Genomic DNA, 17130 nt, shown 5'->3' with positions numbered 1-17130 from the left:
ACGTTTCCTTAAAGGGAAAACAAATCAATCCATTCATAAAAAGGCACCCAGGAAAGACTGAATGAATTCTTGTGAAGGTTGTTGCTATTGAAAGGTATCTTCTGGTGGATCTGTGTGTAAAACAGGGACCCACTCTTAGGCACCCAGGAAAGACTGAATTCTTTTATAAGATGATAATTTTTATTCAGTGACTAAAAAGATAGAAAACTTTAGGGGACTGATTTTCCCTTGGACCTTGGAGTCCTGGTTACTCAGTCTTGCCAGAGCCTCTCCACATCCTCTAAGCCTAGAGAGCCAGGAGAGCCAGAGCCCTGTGACTTCTTGAGCATTTGCCAGTCCACCTGCTAACTAGAAAGGGGTGCTGCATCTGCAAGCACTCATATGTCACCTTGCACACAAAAGACAAATTTTTATCCAAAGAAGCCTTCAGCCAGCCAGCTTTAATTTCCACAAAGGTTAGATGCCACTTCCACTCCACGCTGGGACAGGGGAAATACTGTGAATGCCTCTATTTCACATACTCTACTCCAGAGCATCCAGGGGCAACTGCAATGTGATGCAATTCTTATGGGCTGCTAAGAAGGGCCAAGCCAAAGACTCACCTTTATAGGTGCTTGTGGGCTGCAAGGCACCATCCCCCTCAGCCAGGAGCCAAAGCACGTATTTTCACAGGGTATTTATACAGGAGTGAACAGATAATAATAACATAAGTTTGTTATGGCAGGTAGTGCTCAGAGATGGAGTGTGGGAGATGAAGACTCACTAGTTGCTCTTCCAAGGAGTGGATTCCTATTTTACAAACAGATCTACCAGAAGATACCTTTCAATAGCAAAAACCTTCAGGGTGCTTTATCTCCACATGAATTCATTCAGTCTTTCCTGGGTGCCTAGTAAAGGTTTAAGCACAGTACAAAATGCCAAAGAATAAATAAACAAATTTAAAAGCACCCAAGGAAGTGACACTCTAAATGAGGGGGGGGGGATAGAAATTAATTACCAAGAAATAATTAAGGAAAATTTTAAGTTACACTTTTACAATATAACTTATATATCAAAGAAATTATGTATAACAACAAAATAATAGCAACCATGTTTTAAACACTGACTATAGGCTAAGCATTCATACGTGATTTCAGGCATTATTTGATTCTCATAAAAGTCTTTGGAGGTAGAGTCTATTATTACAGTTCTCGTTTTATAATCAAGGAAACTGAAGCTTTAAAGAGTTAAATTATCTGCCTCAAATCACACAGCTCAGCAACGAGGGCAGCCAGGATTCAAACCCAGATCTACCTGCCATTTTTTATGACATAACACATACAGAATGAAAGTGCACAAGCCCCTGTGTCTCTAGAGCAGAAGTGTACAAACTCCAAATTCCTGGTACCATTTTGACCAAGACACTTTGAATCCTAGGACCTCGGAAACCATTCCTGGGAAAACCCACTATTCCCCATGTCCCTCCTCACAAGCCATCCAACCCCGATCCCTGTGACTCCAGAGCATCCTTTGATGCCGTGACAATGCTGGGGAAGGAGCTTCTGTTCTTCAGGGACCGGTAAGCCTCAGACATACCCCCAACTCTTGTCAGGCCTCGGATCACCTCCAGACAAACATCCCTTCAGAGGTCATTGTTGCTGCCCTGTCTGAAGTTCATGTGTAAATGCAGTCTTGAATAGCAGTAGGGTGAACAGCAAGGGTCTTTGCAGAGATAAAGAACTGCCCAAACTATCGTAGTCTTGGTATCGTGCGAAGTGCTTTCCATACATGTGCAGTGTTTCTTCTAAACATTATCACAGTAGAGATCAGAACTCCCAATTTAGGGAGGAAGAAAGTAACTCAAAGAGAAAATTCCCAAGATAGCGGTTAAGTGGCTGAAGTAAGACACTAGCCCAAATTTATCTGATATCTGTTCTCTTTACTACTATGTGCCTAGAGAGAGCATGTTGTAAGTGTTCAATAAATATTTGGTTGACTATTTGGACAAAGAGGCAAATAGGAAGATGATTGGATGATGGTGGGTGGTAATCTCTTCTTCAAGGCTTCCAACTTTCCTCCTTTCCGTTAGCTGTCAGATAGCATACAGAAGACAGATCCCTTTCCTCTCCACTCTCTGGCTTCTAGGGGAACATGGCTGCTGCCTCCATAACACTGGTTACTGTAATTTATTCTTTTCATGGAAGAAAAGAGAAATAGCCACATTTATCTACACTGGAGATGGAATCCAATCACACCAGGATAGTCAGAGGAGCTCAGAAATGTGTGTATGGCATTATCGTTTTTCTCCATTGGGCCCATATTGGGTGCCAAGCACTACTGTAATGTCTAGGGATGTAAAAATGGATCAACATCCTCTCTGCTTTTGCTCACCTCATAGTTGCTTGAGACAGAAGGACACTCAAAAATCATGGCAAGACACAAGCTCTAAAATATAGAAGAACTATGAGACCAATACACGGAATAAGTACCTGAGAGGTCCAGAGAGACTTCACTGAGGAGATGATGTCTGAGAAATCTGATGTTTCTTTGGGAAATAGATCTTTAACCTATTATTACAAGAATACTTTTTGTCTATTCTGAAAAGAGAGAGAGAGAATAACAAAATATACAAAAGAATCCCACCACCCAGAATGCATTATTCCGCTCAAGCTGCCATAACAGAACATCATAGACAGGGTGGCTGAAACAATGGAAATGTATTTCTCACAGTTCTAGAGACTGAAAAGTCCAAAGTTAAGGTTCCTGTAAAGTAGGTCTCATCCTGAGGCCTCTTCTCTTGCCTTATAGGCAGCCGCCCCCTCACTACGCTCTCGTGGCCTCTTCATACACATGTAGGGAGAGGGAGAGAACTTTCCGATGTCTCCTTTTATAAGGGCACTAAATGCTAGTATAAGGGTGTTGCCCTCATGACTTTACCCAAACCTGTTGTCTCCCAAAGCCCCACCTCCAAATATCATCAAGTTGGAGGTTAGGGCTTCAGCCTATGAGCTAGGGGAAGGAGTGGCCCAAACACTCAATTTGTAACAGAGTGATCACATTGTTAACCATGGTTTTGTAAATCCTTTCAGACTCTTTCTCTGGATCAAAAGTTATCTATTGTTAATATGAGAAGGCAAAGATTTACCAAAAATAAGATTTTACTACTTGTGTTGATTTTGAAATGTATTTCCCTCAACATCATTTCACTTTTTCATATCAATTAATTTTAATTTTAATCTTTCATATATTATCTATTATTCCAATGAATAGATATACCACTACTTAATTAACCAATCCCATATTTCAGAATATCTATATTGCTTCCAATTTTTTAAAATTAAGTGCAGCTTGCAATAAATCTTTAACAATGCAAAGGTATTTACTTTTCAAAGGCAAATCAGAGCAGAGGCTGGGAACCTCCCTCTTACTGATAAGGCCACAGACACAAAATGAGGGCTCAGTAAATGGAAGTTGCTGTGCATAGGAGTGGGAATCAAAAAATATGTAATTCATGTAAGCAAAAAGGCTTAGAAACGGCTAAGGTATTTAGAAGACCTAAATGATTTTTGTCATTTTTATGTATTTTTTTATTTTTTAAGATTTATTGATCATTTTCCTACTATTACTGTCAATCAAAATAACAACAGAGAGAAAGGATCTCCAGGGAAACCACAAGTTCATCTAAGAGAGAGCAGAGGACCACAGTCCATGTACACGTGCTACTTGAATTATGATGCATCTGAGGAGGTTAGGGCAAGGGGAAGCTTTTGAAGGCAAAAAAGGAGATGTTCTCTGCAAGCTGTCCAGAACCAAAGCTCTTCAGCCACAGAGGCTCACTGCAGGTGCTGGAGATCACTCACTGATAACACTGATTGCTTCACAGAAGCAACCTACCTGGATTTTTTTTTTTTTTTTCTGAACTGTGAGAGTGTTCTGGTAGTAGTTGTTATCTCACACAGAGAAGCATAAGAACCTCTCATGATTTCCAGCTCTGCTTTGGTTCGTGTCTAATATAAGCAACTCCATCTTGGCATTGGCAGCTTTTGCTTTACCAAAAAGTAAACCTAATGGAACCCTAGGCATTGCCCCAGGAGTAGTAGACAAGGTGGAGGGCAGGCAGAGCTGGGACACAGGGCTGAGGATTCACCTGAAGCTTAACATTATTAGAGTCCACAGTGAAAGAGTGTCCAGACACTGAACAGCACGCAGCCCTCATTCAGGGATAAAGAAGTGAGGCCATTGTGTAGAGCGTAGCTGCTTCTTCTGATAAATATCAGTGGCTGTGGTAGTGGCAAAGGAGATGGTGTAGTCAGGATACTATACCTTTGCATTCAATTATAATTATTTTCTTTAAAAAGCAGAACCAAACCAAAAACCCTCTATCACACTATGAACACTTAGCAATGACTAATGACCATTTGAAGAGGACACATCTTTTGGCGTTTTGACTATGAACGCTGAGAGTGAAAACAGAATGGACAGAAGGCAGATACAAGAGACCTGTAGGAATGAGTAAGCGAAGGTGGGACATTAGCGAAGGGGAAATGGCTTACTAAGGATGTACTGAGCTATTGGGGCTGGACAGGTCATTCCAAAGAATGAGGAAAAGCTGTAAGGAGGATAAAAGTCAGAAGTGGCTTTGCCTTTAACTTGCCAGAGACCTTGAGCCTGTCTTCTCTGTAAAATTAGGATGTTGTCTGATTATTAATAGTGAATTCAATTGTTCAGAACTTACTATGTGAAGCACCTTGTTATCAAATCCTTACAAAGGTGTTATTCTCTTTCTACAAGACACAGGAAGGACAAACAACTTGCTCAGAAGCATATAGCTCAAGAGGGTGAAGCTGGGGTGCAAACCTGCTATCACACTCCTGAGTCAGTGTTCCTAACTACACTGCTCTACTGCTCCAAGGTGCCATCCAGAGCTGGGATTCCAGGACTCCCTAGCTCTGATCCCCTACCAGCTGCCACCACAAGTCCCAAAGTATTTGTTCAGTCTGGACAAAGAACAAAGAATTCTTTCAAGCCACAGTTAGAATGGCAATCAGAGAGTCACTGATTATGAAAGGGCTCTGATCTGCTCTCTCCCACTCACCAGCCCGGAATTCCCCGTCACCAACAATAATCTGTTAATGGGACATTGCAAGCTGTGGCATAATAACCATGCAGTTTGTTTCCAAAGCAAGATGGAATGCAGGACCTTGTAAAGGCCCCATGAGATTGTTAGATATTCTCCCTAGTGTGTACATGTACATTCCAATGATCTGGTGAAAAGAACAAAGCTCACCTACAATCAGTTAAAAGGCATAAGTAGATATTTAGATAGATATGCACTTTCATTTGCTCTTTATAATACATGACAAAACATTAAGGCTATTTCATTCTTCCTTCATTAGTTACAAAAGAAAAGAGAAAAATGACTGGATTTGCAGTCATATTAAAATTATATTATATCTTCCAGGCTATTTGGGGGTTTTCCCATCATAATTTTAATGATAAAATCAAGACCATCACAATCAGCTACAGATCTTAGAAGAATAATAGATTTATGAATAATAGATTTATTTAATGATGAAGAAACTAGACCCCCATCTCAGCCCACAGACCATCCACTGCAGGCCAGAGTCTGTCCAGTTCCTAATATGGGGAATCTGCAAGTTAGGAAATGGAACTACCAAGGAAAGCACTGGACTTTAACATGAATGAACATGGGCTTTTTGAACTGTTGCACATTGGTCTTTTCCAGGCTGTTCCCAGACCATCTGCCTACAGGTTGGGAGCCAGCAGGCAGCAAGGAAAGGATTTTTTTTTCTCTCTCTCTCTCCTCAAAAATAGGATTCTTTATTTTTAACAATCTGTTGATCGCTAACTCACACTCACATTTTAAAAGATTTTGCATATCTCATAGAATACTACTACTAGTAATAATAATCATTTGTAAGGGAAGGATGGGTGTAAGAGGCTGCTGATGGATTCACCAGTGAGAGAGGAGGGCCCCAGCAGGGAGCAGCCTCATGGCTGTGCTGTGATGGTGTTGTCCACACAGGAGAATCACGAGATTTGGGACACATGAAAAACAAAGTCTATCCTAGATGTGTCAGATTTAAAGTACTGGCAATTGTAGAGGGGTTTCATAGAAATAAGCAAGTGCCCAGGGAAGGGGTCACAGCTGGCAATTTCGTGGGTTTTGAATCTCCCACACAGAGGAGGCAGTTAAAAATAGGAAGTGCGTAACAGAATGGAAGAGAGAATAAAGAGGAAGAAAGGAAATGACTGCAGTGGAGAAAAGCACTTAATAAAGGCGAGAGTGAAGCAGCATTCCAAGAGAAATGACAACCACGAGAGGGATAATAGCTGACATTTCATGGTCATTTTATGACCTGCTGTGTAAGATGCTGAGCATTTTACACACATTTGCTCATTAAATTCACGCAGTTACCGTCCTCAGCTAGAATTTTAATTTTGGTTTGCTTGATAGCAGCCACAAAATCCCTGTGGTTGAATCCTAGATAAATCCAGGAAAGGAGGTTCATCTTTTTGTTGTTGTTGTTTTGATTTTTAATGATCAACAATGGAAAACACTGCTGAAGTCACCAGATGGAGGGCTGAAGAGAAGGGACTAACTGCAGGTGACACTTAGGGAACGTAGTCACAGCACAGGAGTGAGGAAGGGCCGAGGCCCCAGGGAGTCGCAGTGCAAATGGCAGAGATGGATGTTCATTTGGGAGTTTTGTTAATGACAAACAGCTGGCAAAGGCAGCAGGGTCAAAAGAGAATTTCAAAAATGGGAAATGTTCATGTTGGAAGACATGAAAAGGAGCCAATACAGAAAAAGAAAAGTGAAATGCTGTAGGAAGGAAGGACGATACCATCAGTGCCCACTGTGATTGGTATGTTTGAAATCACATTTCCCAGGATTCCGTGGGCTTGAAGAGAGCCCCACATGGGGGAGCAAGTCTTCCTCCTCCATGCTCTGCCTGGGGCTATGTCTTTTCTGGCTATAGGGTAGACTTGTAGTTACGTAGACCAGTTCTCTGTGATGAATTAAAAATTCAGGAAAAAAAAAAAAAGCCAGAAGGTGAACAAAGTTCTCTGGCTCTGTGTTCTTTCTCCTGAACTCTCTCCTGAGTGAGGGATGGCGAGCTTCGCCTTCACAGGGCATGGCTTCTAAACATGGATCCTGTGGGTTCCTCAGATGGCTGTAAACATTCTTAATTTAAGGACACCATGCACAGCTTTGACTATTTTTAACCCACATCACTGTCTACATCTGGGCCTTTCATTTTATAAGCTGTATTTTTCTTGGTTCAGTGGAGTAGAGGATGCGTGGTTGATTTCTTGGCCTCTGAAGTATTCTGAGATCATCAGCCCTGATCAGTGAACCCACAAAATGAATGGCTTCTCAGGCAATGATGTAATGGTGTGTACTTCAAAGTTTCCAACGAGACAAATTAAGTAGGAAATTTACCGATGTTGAAAAAAACTGCTTGAATTTTATACATCATAGATTAATAAATTTGTAAACATATTATTCTCACTCTTTTTTGACAGAAAGAAATTCCGTCTCAGAAAAATTAAACAACTCACAGGACCAGGATAAAAAACAAAAAAAGGGTTCCAAGCATCCCTTGATTCTTTTTCATTGCAACCATATTGCCTGATCTCAGGAGAGCAAGCAGTAACTAAATTGAGAGCATCAGAAAGCCAGAAAGAAATAAGACATCTCTTCCTCTGAATGACAGAGAATAACTGAGTCAGGCAGAAAGTGAGGTTGAAGATTTATCAATAGAAAATGAGAGCGCTCATTCAGCTCAGGCTGAATTGCCTGAATACTCTCCAAATAGGTGAAGGCATCACCTGAAAATGAAAGACTGACAGGGTTCTGCTTCGGTAGGTGGAGAGTGGTGATGATTGGGTATAACACAAAAGGAACAAAGGTTTAGGCTGAGGGTGTAGCTCAGTGAATGCCCCGTGCCAAAAAAAAAAGAAGAAGAAGAACAAAGGTTCTACAATATGGATCAAAGACGCACCAGACCATTTGATGAATTAGTTACTGTTCTACAGTAAAAAGAAATGAAAATTTCAGAGAATATGAAATTTGCTGATCAAATATGTTCCGCTCAATCCTCTGGTACTTATTTATTTAGCCAATAAATATTTACTGGACCCTGATCATGTACCAGGCACAGCGTCAGCTATTGGTACACAAAGATAAATAGTGCAGCTAAATATCTAATCAGCTGGTTGAAAATATCAATAAGCTCCATTGTTTCGCCCTCCTTATCAAAGATCAAATATGGACTACTGATATGATCTCTTTTATCTGTTTTCATTACATAGTTCCAATATATTACACAGCTATTCTTTTCTGACAGACTTATAGATTTTTTGGTTTATATTTTAAATCCACTTACAGATAAATCGGGATGTTACTTGCTATACTTTTTGGGGTCAATTTTAATACATTTTTTACTGAGATAAATAGCTCTAAAATTGTAAATCCTCTTAATATGTGTTCTATTGTGTTATTATCTGGCAGATATAATTTTCCCCATTGGTTTATGGGGATTTTTTATGACTGATTACATGTTCCATTTGAAATTTTTGATAATTTATATAAGTGATGGATAGCATTTATTTTTCTTATGCAAACAATGCATACATTATAATACATCATAACATTGTTTTATTAGATTTCTTAATTTTGCTACTACTGATATTTTCACTCAAGCAAGTCTGTTACATTGGGCTATCCTGTGATGTAGGGTATTGAGTGGCATCTCTGGCTCTGATGTCCGGGTGGCCTTAATTTGACAACCAAAATTGTCACTAGGCACAAGATCATTTTGTCCCTGGAGCTCAAAAATCATTCTTGATTTAGAAAGTGCTATTTAAATTTAGTCCTCACAGTATCCTTAATCAAGGTTGATACAGTAAGAAATTGAAGATTCTCTCACCTGTAAACATTTTCAAAAGTATATTTTGGTTTGCCTTCTTCTTTAGTCATTGTGTCACTCATATTGAGTTATTCAGGACATCAAAGTTTAATAACTCCATATAAAAGGTCAGATTTATGATTAGTACAAATATTTAACAATCAATTTCACTGTTATGTATAATTATAATACATTAACAAAAATAAATGAATAAAAAGGTAGGGTTAATTTTGCCTAGAATCCTTCTTGATTTTTAAATGAGAAATGAAAGAAAATTCTTCCCAGCTTTACTATGCCCAGAGAGAAAGCAGTTGGAAATTGGGTACACCTCATCAGAGACATAATTCAGACAGAGCCTGGTTGTGGAAGGGCATGTCTGTTTCTATGCCTCCTCTTAATACTACCTCATGTCCTCAGCCTGACTATTGCAAATCCCTGAAATGCCCACTCTACCTCAGGGGCCTGAACAGGGTCAGCATATCACAACTGTTTTACTGAACTACATTAACTGGAAAACACTTGCTTTTCAGATTCCACACCGGGTTCCTAATTAGGGCAAGAAGTAGTTTCTGAACACTTCTGAAAACCCTAAGTGCTAAGTGAGTAATACAAAGAATAGAGAAGGGAATACAGTTTCTCTTTCTTTCAGAAAAGGCCAGGTCTCATTGGAAAAAAAGTAGAGTTATAAACAAAGAAAAAACAAACAAACAAACAAAAAAAAAAAAAAAAACAGAGATCACCAGGCATGGTGAAGCATGTCTGGTGCTCATTTTGCAGTTTATAATGTTTTTTTCACATACATTATCCCATTTAATCCTCTTAAATATTTCATGATAATTAGCCAGTAAATGATTATTCCCATTTAAGATATTATGAAACCAAATTTTGAGCTAGAACATCTTCTGTAATGATGGTTTTTCTTCTATGTCATAATACCTCTTAGGAAATAAGGAATACCTTTTCCTTAATATTTTGGGTTTTGTTTGTTTGTTTGTTTGTTTGTTTGTTTGTTTTGAGATTTCCTCATCTGTTTAAATTGCCTCTTCTGGAACACCTTCACTAAACCCCTGGATGTAATCAGGTATCCCTCTTTCATTTTCCCAGAGCATCCTGAACTTAACTGTGTAGTATAGATCACTCTGAATTAGAATTGCCTAATTTTTTTTTAGTCTCTACTACCAGACTATAAGCATTTTGGTCTTGTTCAGTGTTTCATCCTTGATATTTATCACAGCATCTGATAGGTGCTCCAAAAATATCTGTTAGTTGAGTAGGAAAATTCAACATAAGATTTGGGGAGTTTCTAAGCAAACTACATGGAAAGTTAAATGTCAGAACTTTATTACAGTTTCTCTCTGTTCAAAATAATCTTATGCATTGATTATGGGCTTCTAAGAATCCAAGTAAACATGTTTTAGGGGGGGAAAAACAGTTTCCACCTCTAAAATGCAAAATGGACCACATTTACATTGAGAGTTTGGCTCAGTACCTTCATGTGTACCCTGCCAAGATTTTATGAAAATGATATTGGACAAGCAGATGACTAAGTTGCTAAATCTTAAAGTAATATGTAGATATTAGATTTTCTGTTAATTATCCAACCAGCTCAAAGATGTAAACACTTCCAATAGACAGTTACATAGCAATACCAGAACTTATGATTATTTAATGTTTTCATAAGGAATAATTAGGATCTCCCAAACACAAAATCTGATTCATTATACATACTATTACATAGTATTTATTATGTTCACTTTCTTCTATTTCTCTTTTTGAAATTTTAATTTTTAAGAAATCAGAACAGGAAAGAGAAATTCATCTCATGCAGTATCTGGAAGTAGAATGCACAGCATTGATGTATAAATCATTGGTGGATTTTCCTTGCTATATCTTGGGTGTCTTGAACATCCCTAAGTAAATGAAAGAGGACCATAAAGATGCTAAGACAACAAAGATGAGAAGAAACTGTTTATAAGGTTACAAAAGGGATTTAGCAATGACCCCTGAAGTGTGGCTAGCAGTAACATCTTAGTTCACAAGCAGTTGAAGATCTAAAACTTGTTCTGATTTCTTCTGGAATGCCCAATAGGATTTTCTGGCGAAGGCAGGTTCACGTGCCAGCAGGGATTCGGCCCAGCACTATCACCAGCTCCTTCCCCCAGCTCATGTCCAACGTGGATGCAGCTTACGAAGTGGCTGAGAGGGGCACTGCTTACTTCTTCAAAGGTATCCTACAGATCCCTCAGAGAAAGAAACAACAGGAGCACAGTACCCACCTATTTGGAATATCTAGTTCTGACAGTAGTAGTTCAGGATCATGGAGCATGTTTTCAGTTGCTCCTTCTCAGGTTGGGAATGAAATTTTACCCTAGGTGATACACATCTGTATTCCCAGCTGCTTGGGAGTCTGAGGCAAGAGGATTTTTAATTCAAAGCCAGCCTCAGCAACTGATTGAGACTCTGTTTCAAAATAAAATATGAAAAGGATTAGGGACATGGCTCAGTAGTTAAGCACCCCTGGGTTCAATCCCTGGTACCAAAAAAAGAAAAAGCCACCCTACTTTGTAACAATGACATAAATATCAGTGACCATCAACTGTTTTCAGAACTTAGCTGTTGATTTTGTGAGGAACACATGAGGTACTGTGGTCAGGGATCTAAAACCTGGTCCCTGCCCCATGCTGCTCAGAGTAACATGGCATATTCTACTGAGGTCCTTGAACACATCAACCCTGAAGATGTATTGTGACAATAGCTAGCCAATGAAATTATCCAAGAAGTGATAACTATCAGTTTTTGCTTATATTTTCTTGATACTGACGGATAAGGGTGGAAGACTGGTGCCAATGTAAGTGAGAATTATAGCTTTTGCACATCACTTGACCCTCCTCTCTCATATGTCTGAAGATGAAATTAGATTAAAAATGAAAGGTATCTTGAAATACTAAAGATGTTAAACATAAGACACAATTGTATGGATATTATTGTTTCCTTAAAGCATAACTAGAGATTTTTGTCTCCATGGAAACTTCAAATCTTTTACTGAATTGAATAATTAGAGGCTTATATCTCATCTTGAGTTATAGTCATGGCAAATACCTTCAGGCACAAGTTCCACTTAGAGTCCTACATATACATCTTCAGGAGTGACAGGCATCACTAAATGATACAGAATTGTGTGTAAAATTTAATTTCTGTTTTCAGGCCCCCACTACTGGATAACACGAGGATTCCAAATGCAAGGTCCTCCTCGGACTATTTATGACTTTGGGTTTCCAAGGCATGTGCAGAGAATAGATGCTGCTGTCTATCTCAAGAAGCCACAGAAGACCCTTTTCTTTGTGGGAGATGAATATTACAGGTATGGTCTTTCTCTTTTTATTGTCTAGGTATATTCAATAGGAAGGGAGAAAAGTCTTGTAAAAAAAAGACTGCAAGGCAAGTTTTCAACAGGCCTACTGACTTTCCTTGACCACTGGTCTTTAAGATGGCCAGTAGATGCTCTTCATTATACAGAATCACCCAAATGATAAATGAAGTATTCATTCAATAATCCCACTGTTTGGTCTCTAGGACATCAAACATCCTGATCTTTCAATGAACTCAGTAACTGGACCCACTGGCCCAAAATTGTGGATTTGGTATCCCCAAGTACCTAACTACCCTCTGGGAATGCCTGAGTGGGAACTGACTCTACTGTTACATGTGCATAAAATGCATTTCAGAATTCTCTGCAGTTTGAGACCAAAAAAAAAAATGTATGTAGAAATCAATGTGGGGCTCTTTGAAGGAAAACTCAGCTGAAAGGAAAATAATTTAGGTTAAGTCCTTTTATCTAGCCTAAAATAAGAAGATTCATCTTATCCAAAGGGGAATACCATATTATTTTCATGCCTGTCTTGCATGGTATTACTATAAGCAGATCTGAGTAAGGTGTGATCTGCCACCTAACCACTGCACACAGGGTCATGCTTTGCCTCACAAAGTTTCTATCCTTAGTTGACTGCTGTTGAGGAATGATTGCACCTCTTTGCCAAACTCCTCAAAGGCACATCTCCTCTGCTGCAAACATTCCTCTACTCTCAGTTATCTCTTTGGCACTTTCTGTTTCCTTGAACTTCAAAAGAGACACGAAAACAGATTCCAAGCAGGTGACTATGCTAAACACCATATACCTGTGAAGAGGATCTAGAGGATCTCTTTGGTCTAATATTTTCACTTTTATCATTTCTAATAACCATCTGTGTGGCACAAGATCATATTTATAAAAAATATTTGTCATCTTCTCCCACCTTACTGATATCATCTTCCCCAATTGGGAGCTGAGAAAGTGCTATAACTAGAACACAGATATATTTCATGAGAAGAGAAAAAAAAATTTATTTCATAGAAAAGAATCTGAAACAAATATGGACCTTTATGACTCTTCTTAGTCACTGAGAACCTGGAGGCATTGCTCAAAGTATCAGGGGCTGTCCTGAGTTGTCACTTCCAGCCCAGCATTTCAACCACTGAATCAGATACTTTCCTCTCAGACCTCCCTGAAACGTAGCATTGAAACTCATCTACTGAGACACTAATATCTACTGGGCAGAATATGATCTTCCAAAGGTCGTCTTTAAGATAAGGAGGATATGATCATGGTGTGAATGTGTGGGGAGATAGATATTGAGAAACCCCATTCCTGTTGTGGATCTTCAAGGTACTGAGATCAACAGATGCCTGTGAAAGGGAGGGGAGAGGAGGGCATTTATGTGAGTCATTCAGCTAATTTCCCAAAGAGTGTTCACAGCCTTATTCTCACTGGAAGTATTGCCCTCTCTCTCATGATTTCTCTTCTCCTCTAATCATTTTGTCTTTGGACTAATCTACCACCCACCAGGACTCTCAGTAAAGCATGGACTTCCAGTTAGGCTGGATGCAAGCTAAACAGCTAGGGCAAGAGTCTTCCTGAAGACAAAAGTTTAAAATTCTCTGTAAATTGAAGTTGGGGAGGGAGAAGGTCACTGATTTTTATGATGCCTGGTGCTCCCAGAGAAAATAACATTGTACATTTCCAACTAGGTCTCTGTGAGTATGTGAAGAAAGAGTCTTTAGTACAATCTAGATAAAGAGGATTCATTTAAAAAGTTGGTTTAGGGCTGAGGTTGTGCCTCAGCGGTAGAGCGCTCACCTAGCTTGTGCAAGGCCCTGGGTTTAATTCTCAGCACCACATAAAAATAAATAAATAAAATTAAGGTATTGTGTCCAACTACAACTAAAAAAATAAAACATAAAAAAATATTAAAAAGCTGGTTTAGGACATTGATTCAAGGAGCTCGACCTGCTGATTAGGAAAAGAACCCAGAATTGTCACTTTTAACCCTCCCAGGGCATTAAGTGATATATGCAGACGCCCAGCACAGAATCTCGTGCATAGTAGGTGCTCAAAATGAGTAACTCTTGAGTAACAGTAGGAACTAATATGGCTAATTAACAAATAATTATTTTAAAAGCTGTGATAATGAACCAGTAATTGCCTAAACCTCAATATTTCTGAGTGGCAATCCAGTCACAAAGCTGATCAAAGGGAATTTCCTTTTTAAATGCTGAAAACCCTTGATGTTGATTGAAATTACTGTCTTTGGCAAAGCTTAAAAAATCCCTTCAGCAATGGGAATCTTCTACTTTACATGCTACAACCCATACACAAGCACATCCACTCAGGAATAAGACAGACAAGCTGACCTACAGCTAAGAAGTTTAGAACAAGCTATTACATCAGCCCAATTTGTCCTCCCTCTAAATTCTGCACATTGTGCTTTGCAGGTCCTTACATTGATGACATCTATTGTCACGTGAACCTCAATGTTAGACATTGTGGTCAGCTGCTAGTAACAAAGACACATAAGAGTTTATTTATTTTTTTTAATTTTTATTGTTGGTTGTTCAAAACATTACATAGTTCTTGATATATCATATTTCACACTTTGATTCAAGTGGGTTATGAACTCCCATTTTTTCCCCGTATACAGATTGCAGAATCACATCAGTTACACATCCATTGATTTACATATTGCCATACTAGTGTCTGTTGTATTCTGCTGCCTTTCCTATCCTCTACTATCCCCCAAGAGTTTATTTTTAATATATGTAAAAAGTCAGGAGTTCAACAGATTTAGAGTCAGTATGGTGAGTCTGTGGTCACTGGGGACCCAAGCTGCTTCTTATGTTTTGCTCCCCAGTTCTTAGCACGTGGCTTCCATTCCCACATTGCCTCATGAATTGAGGTGTCCAGTGGAGCTTCCATTAGCACATCCCTGTTCTGGGTAGAAAGAAGGAGAAGGCTGGGAAGGAAGGGCAAAGCATCATATGGCCATACTAAAAAATACAGAAGCCCACAGCTTCAAGAATCCTACATCGACATCCACTGACAGTGTGTTAGGTCTTAATTTTCCTTAATCACTTCTTAGAGCTGGTCCTCATGCAAGTTCAGTCTGTGACATAAACAAAACAAAAACTAAAATATGCTTATTATGAGGGAGCTACTCCATGAATTCCTAGGATTTCGACCCAGTTTCTGTGAATGAAACTCATGAGAAAATGATTGAAGTTCTTCCTCTAGAGGATCTAGGGCTGGCTTGGAGCCAGGTTGGTTTAGGCTCTAAAGTGACACCTAAGGGTCATGTAGAAGTTGTTCACAGGGGAAAAGCACACAGAAAACCACAGAGTGAAATCTTAAAAAGAAGCTCGACCCTGTTGATGCCTCCACTTACCACATCACCAACCGACATGTTGGCTGAACTTTGCCAGTGAGGCTACTGCCCCCTGATGTGTTTTTATTAAACCCCCTCTTCCTTCTAGCGGGCACCAACGACAGTCAGTTTTTCTTTCTCTACATTACTTTGTCATTTCTAGCTAATTTCTTCCTATAGATGTTCTCCCTCACCTCCCAATAGCAAAGCAGTAGCTCTATCAAGGGGTTCCTAGGGGGGTAGGAATCTGCCATTACCTCCATCATTCTTTCACAGAGAGGTAATGACTTCTAAATTTTATGTAAAGTGATTTTTAAATCTACAGGTCCAGCCCTTTTCAATCTCATGGCCACCCCAAGTCACTCTTTTTATACAGATAGACTAGAGGCATCATTGCTGCAAAGTAAGATACATCTTCCACATACTCTCCTTCTGGATGCCCCAGGAATACTGGAAAGAGATAATTTTATTTAAAGATTTTATATTTAGTCACCACATAGAAATAAATAATAAGTAACAAAAAATAAGAATATGGAGTGCAATTTGAAATCTTGCCTTTTAATGTCTTGATTTTTTAAAAAATCATTACCGAGTTATCACATTCAACTATACTGATCAGGCATGATTATGTGTCTGGCTCTGTATGGGTCCCCATGACACCCAAGAGAAGGCATAGCATTTGCCTGATTAGTGGGTGAACGGGAATAAGAGAGCCCTGGTGTTAATCTTAACCCTACCTGCAATCATCTGACAATCTGAATCACCTCTCTCTTTTAGCTTCATCATCTCAAAGTGAAATTTAAAATATTACCCACTTACTTTCATGGAGTTATAGGATTAAATGAAACACTGTGAAGTGCCTATCACATACTAAGCATTCAATTCATGTTGGTGCGATTAATGCCCTCAACAGATCATATGGTTGAGAGTAAATACATAGATTAATAATTAACAAATCTAAGAGCCAAAATTGCCCTAACCAAAGACCGCATGAGCATCAAAGGACCGAAACAAAGAGGAAACAGCCAACTCTAGCACAGGTGCCGGGAAAGAATTCTTAGGGGAATCAGATGATTGAACTCCACTGAGAGCTGTGTAGGAGTTTCCCAGAGTGGGTGGGGATGCAGGCTTCCAGGCAGAGAGAACGGTTGAAGCAAAAGCACTGAGGCACAAAAGGGCCTGAGAGTGTGGGGAAAACCTCAAGTTCAGTATGACTAGAACTTGGACTAAACAAGAGAGTACCCCAAGGAAAGCAGGGTATAGATTGCAGGGCCAGTGACTTTCAGGATGATCCGTATTTATTCTGTAGAAAAGAGGGACATGTTTAAATATCTTAAATAAGGGACCAATGCAATGATTTGTGTCGTAAAAATTACTCAGGCAGGAACGTGACTGGTTTGGAGGGGTATTTAACTAGTTAGGGGAAACCAGCTAAATTAGTGCAGCCAAATGGTGGCAAAAAGCATATTTGAAGTGCTTAA

The 17130-nt window shown here is 39.3% G+C and overlaps 1 protein-coding gene across 1 annotated transcript in view; it reads left to right on the top strand.

Moving 5' to 3' along the window:
* Mmp20 (matrix metallopeptidase 20) overlaps positions 1–17130 on the top strand; it is a 42136-nt gene that overhangs the window by 14895 nt on the left and 10111 nt on the right. The window contains exons 6-8 of the mRNA XM_027930732.2: positions 1417–1558; positions 11005–11141; positions 12120–12276. Of these exons, the coding sequence (XP_027786533.1) occupies positions 1417–1558; positions 11005–11141; positions 12120–12276 (436 nt within the window). The remainder of the gene's footprint in view (positions 1–1416; positions 1559–11004; positions 11142–12119; positions 12277–17130) is intronic.

This window comes from Marmota flaviventris, chromosome 9, assembly GCF_047511675.1.
Source record: "Marmota flaviventris isolate mMarFla1 chromosome 9, mMarFla1.hap1, whole genome shotgun sequence".
Classification (NCBI taxonomy): domain Eukaryota; kingdom Metazoa; phylum Chordata; class Mammalia; order Rodentia; family Sciuridae; genus Marmota; species Marmota flaviventris.
Note: the sequence above shows the minus strand (reverse complement) of the source record. Positions and strands in the feature narration are given on the sequence as shown.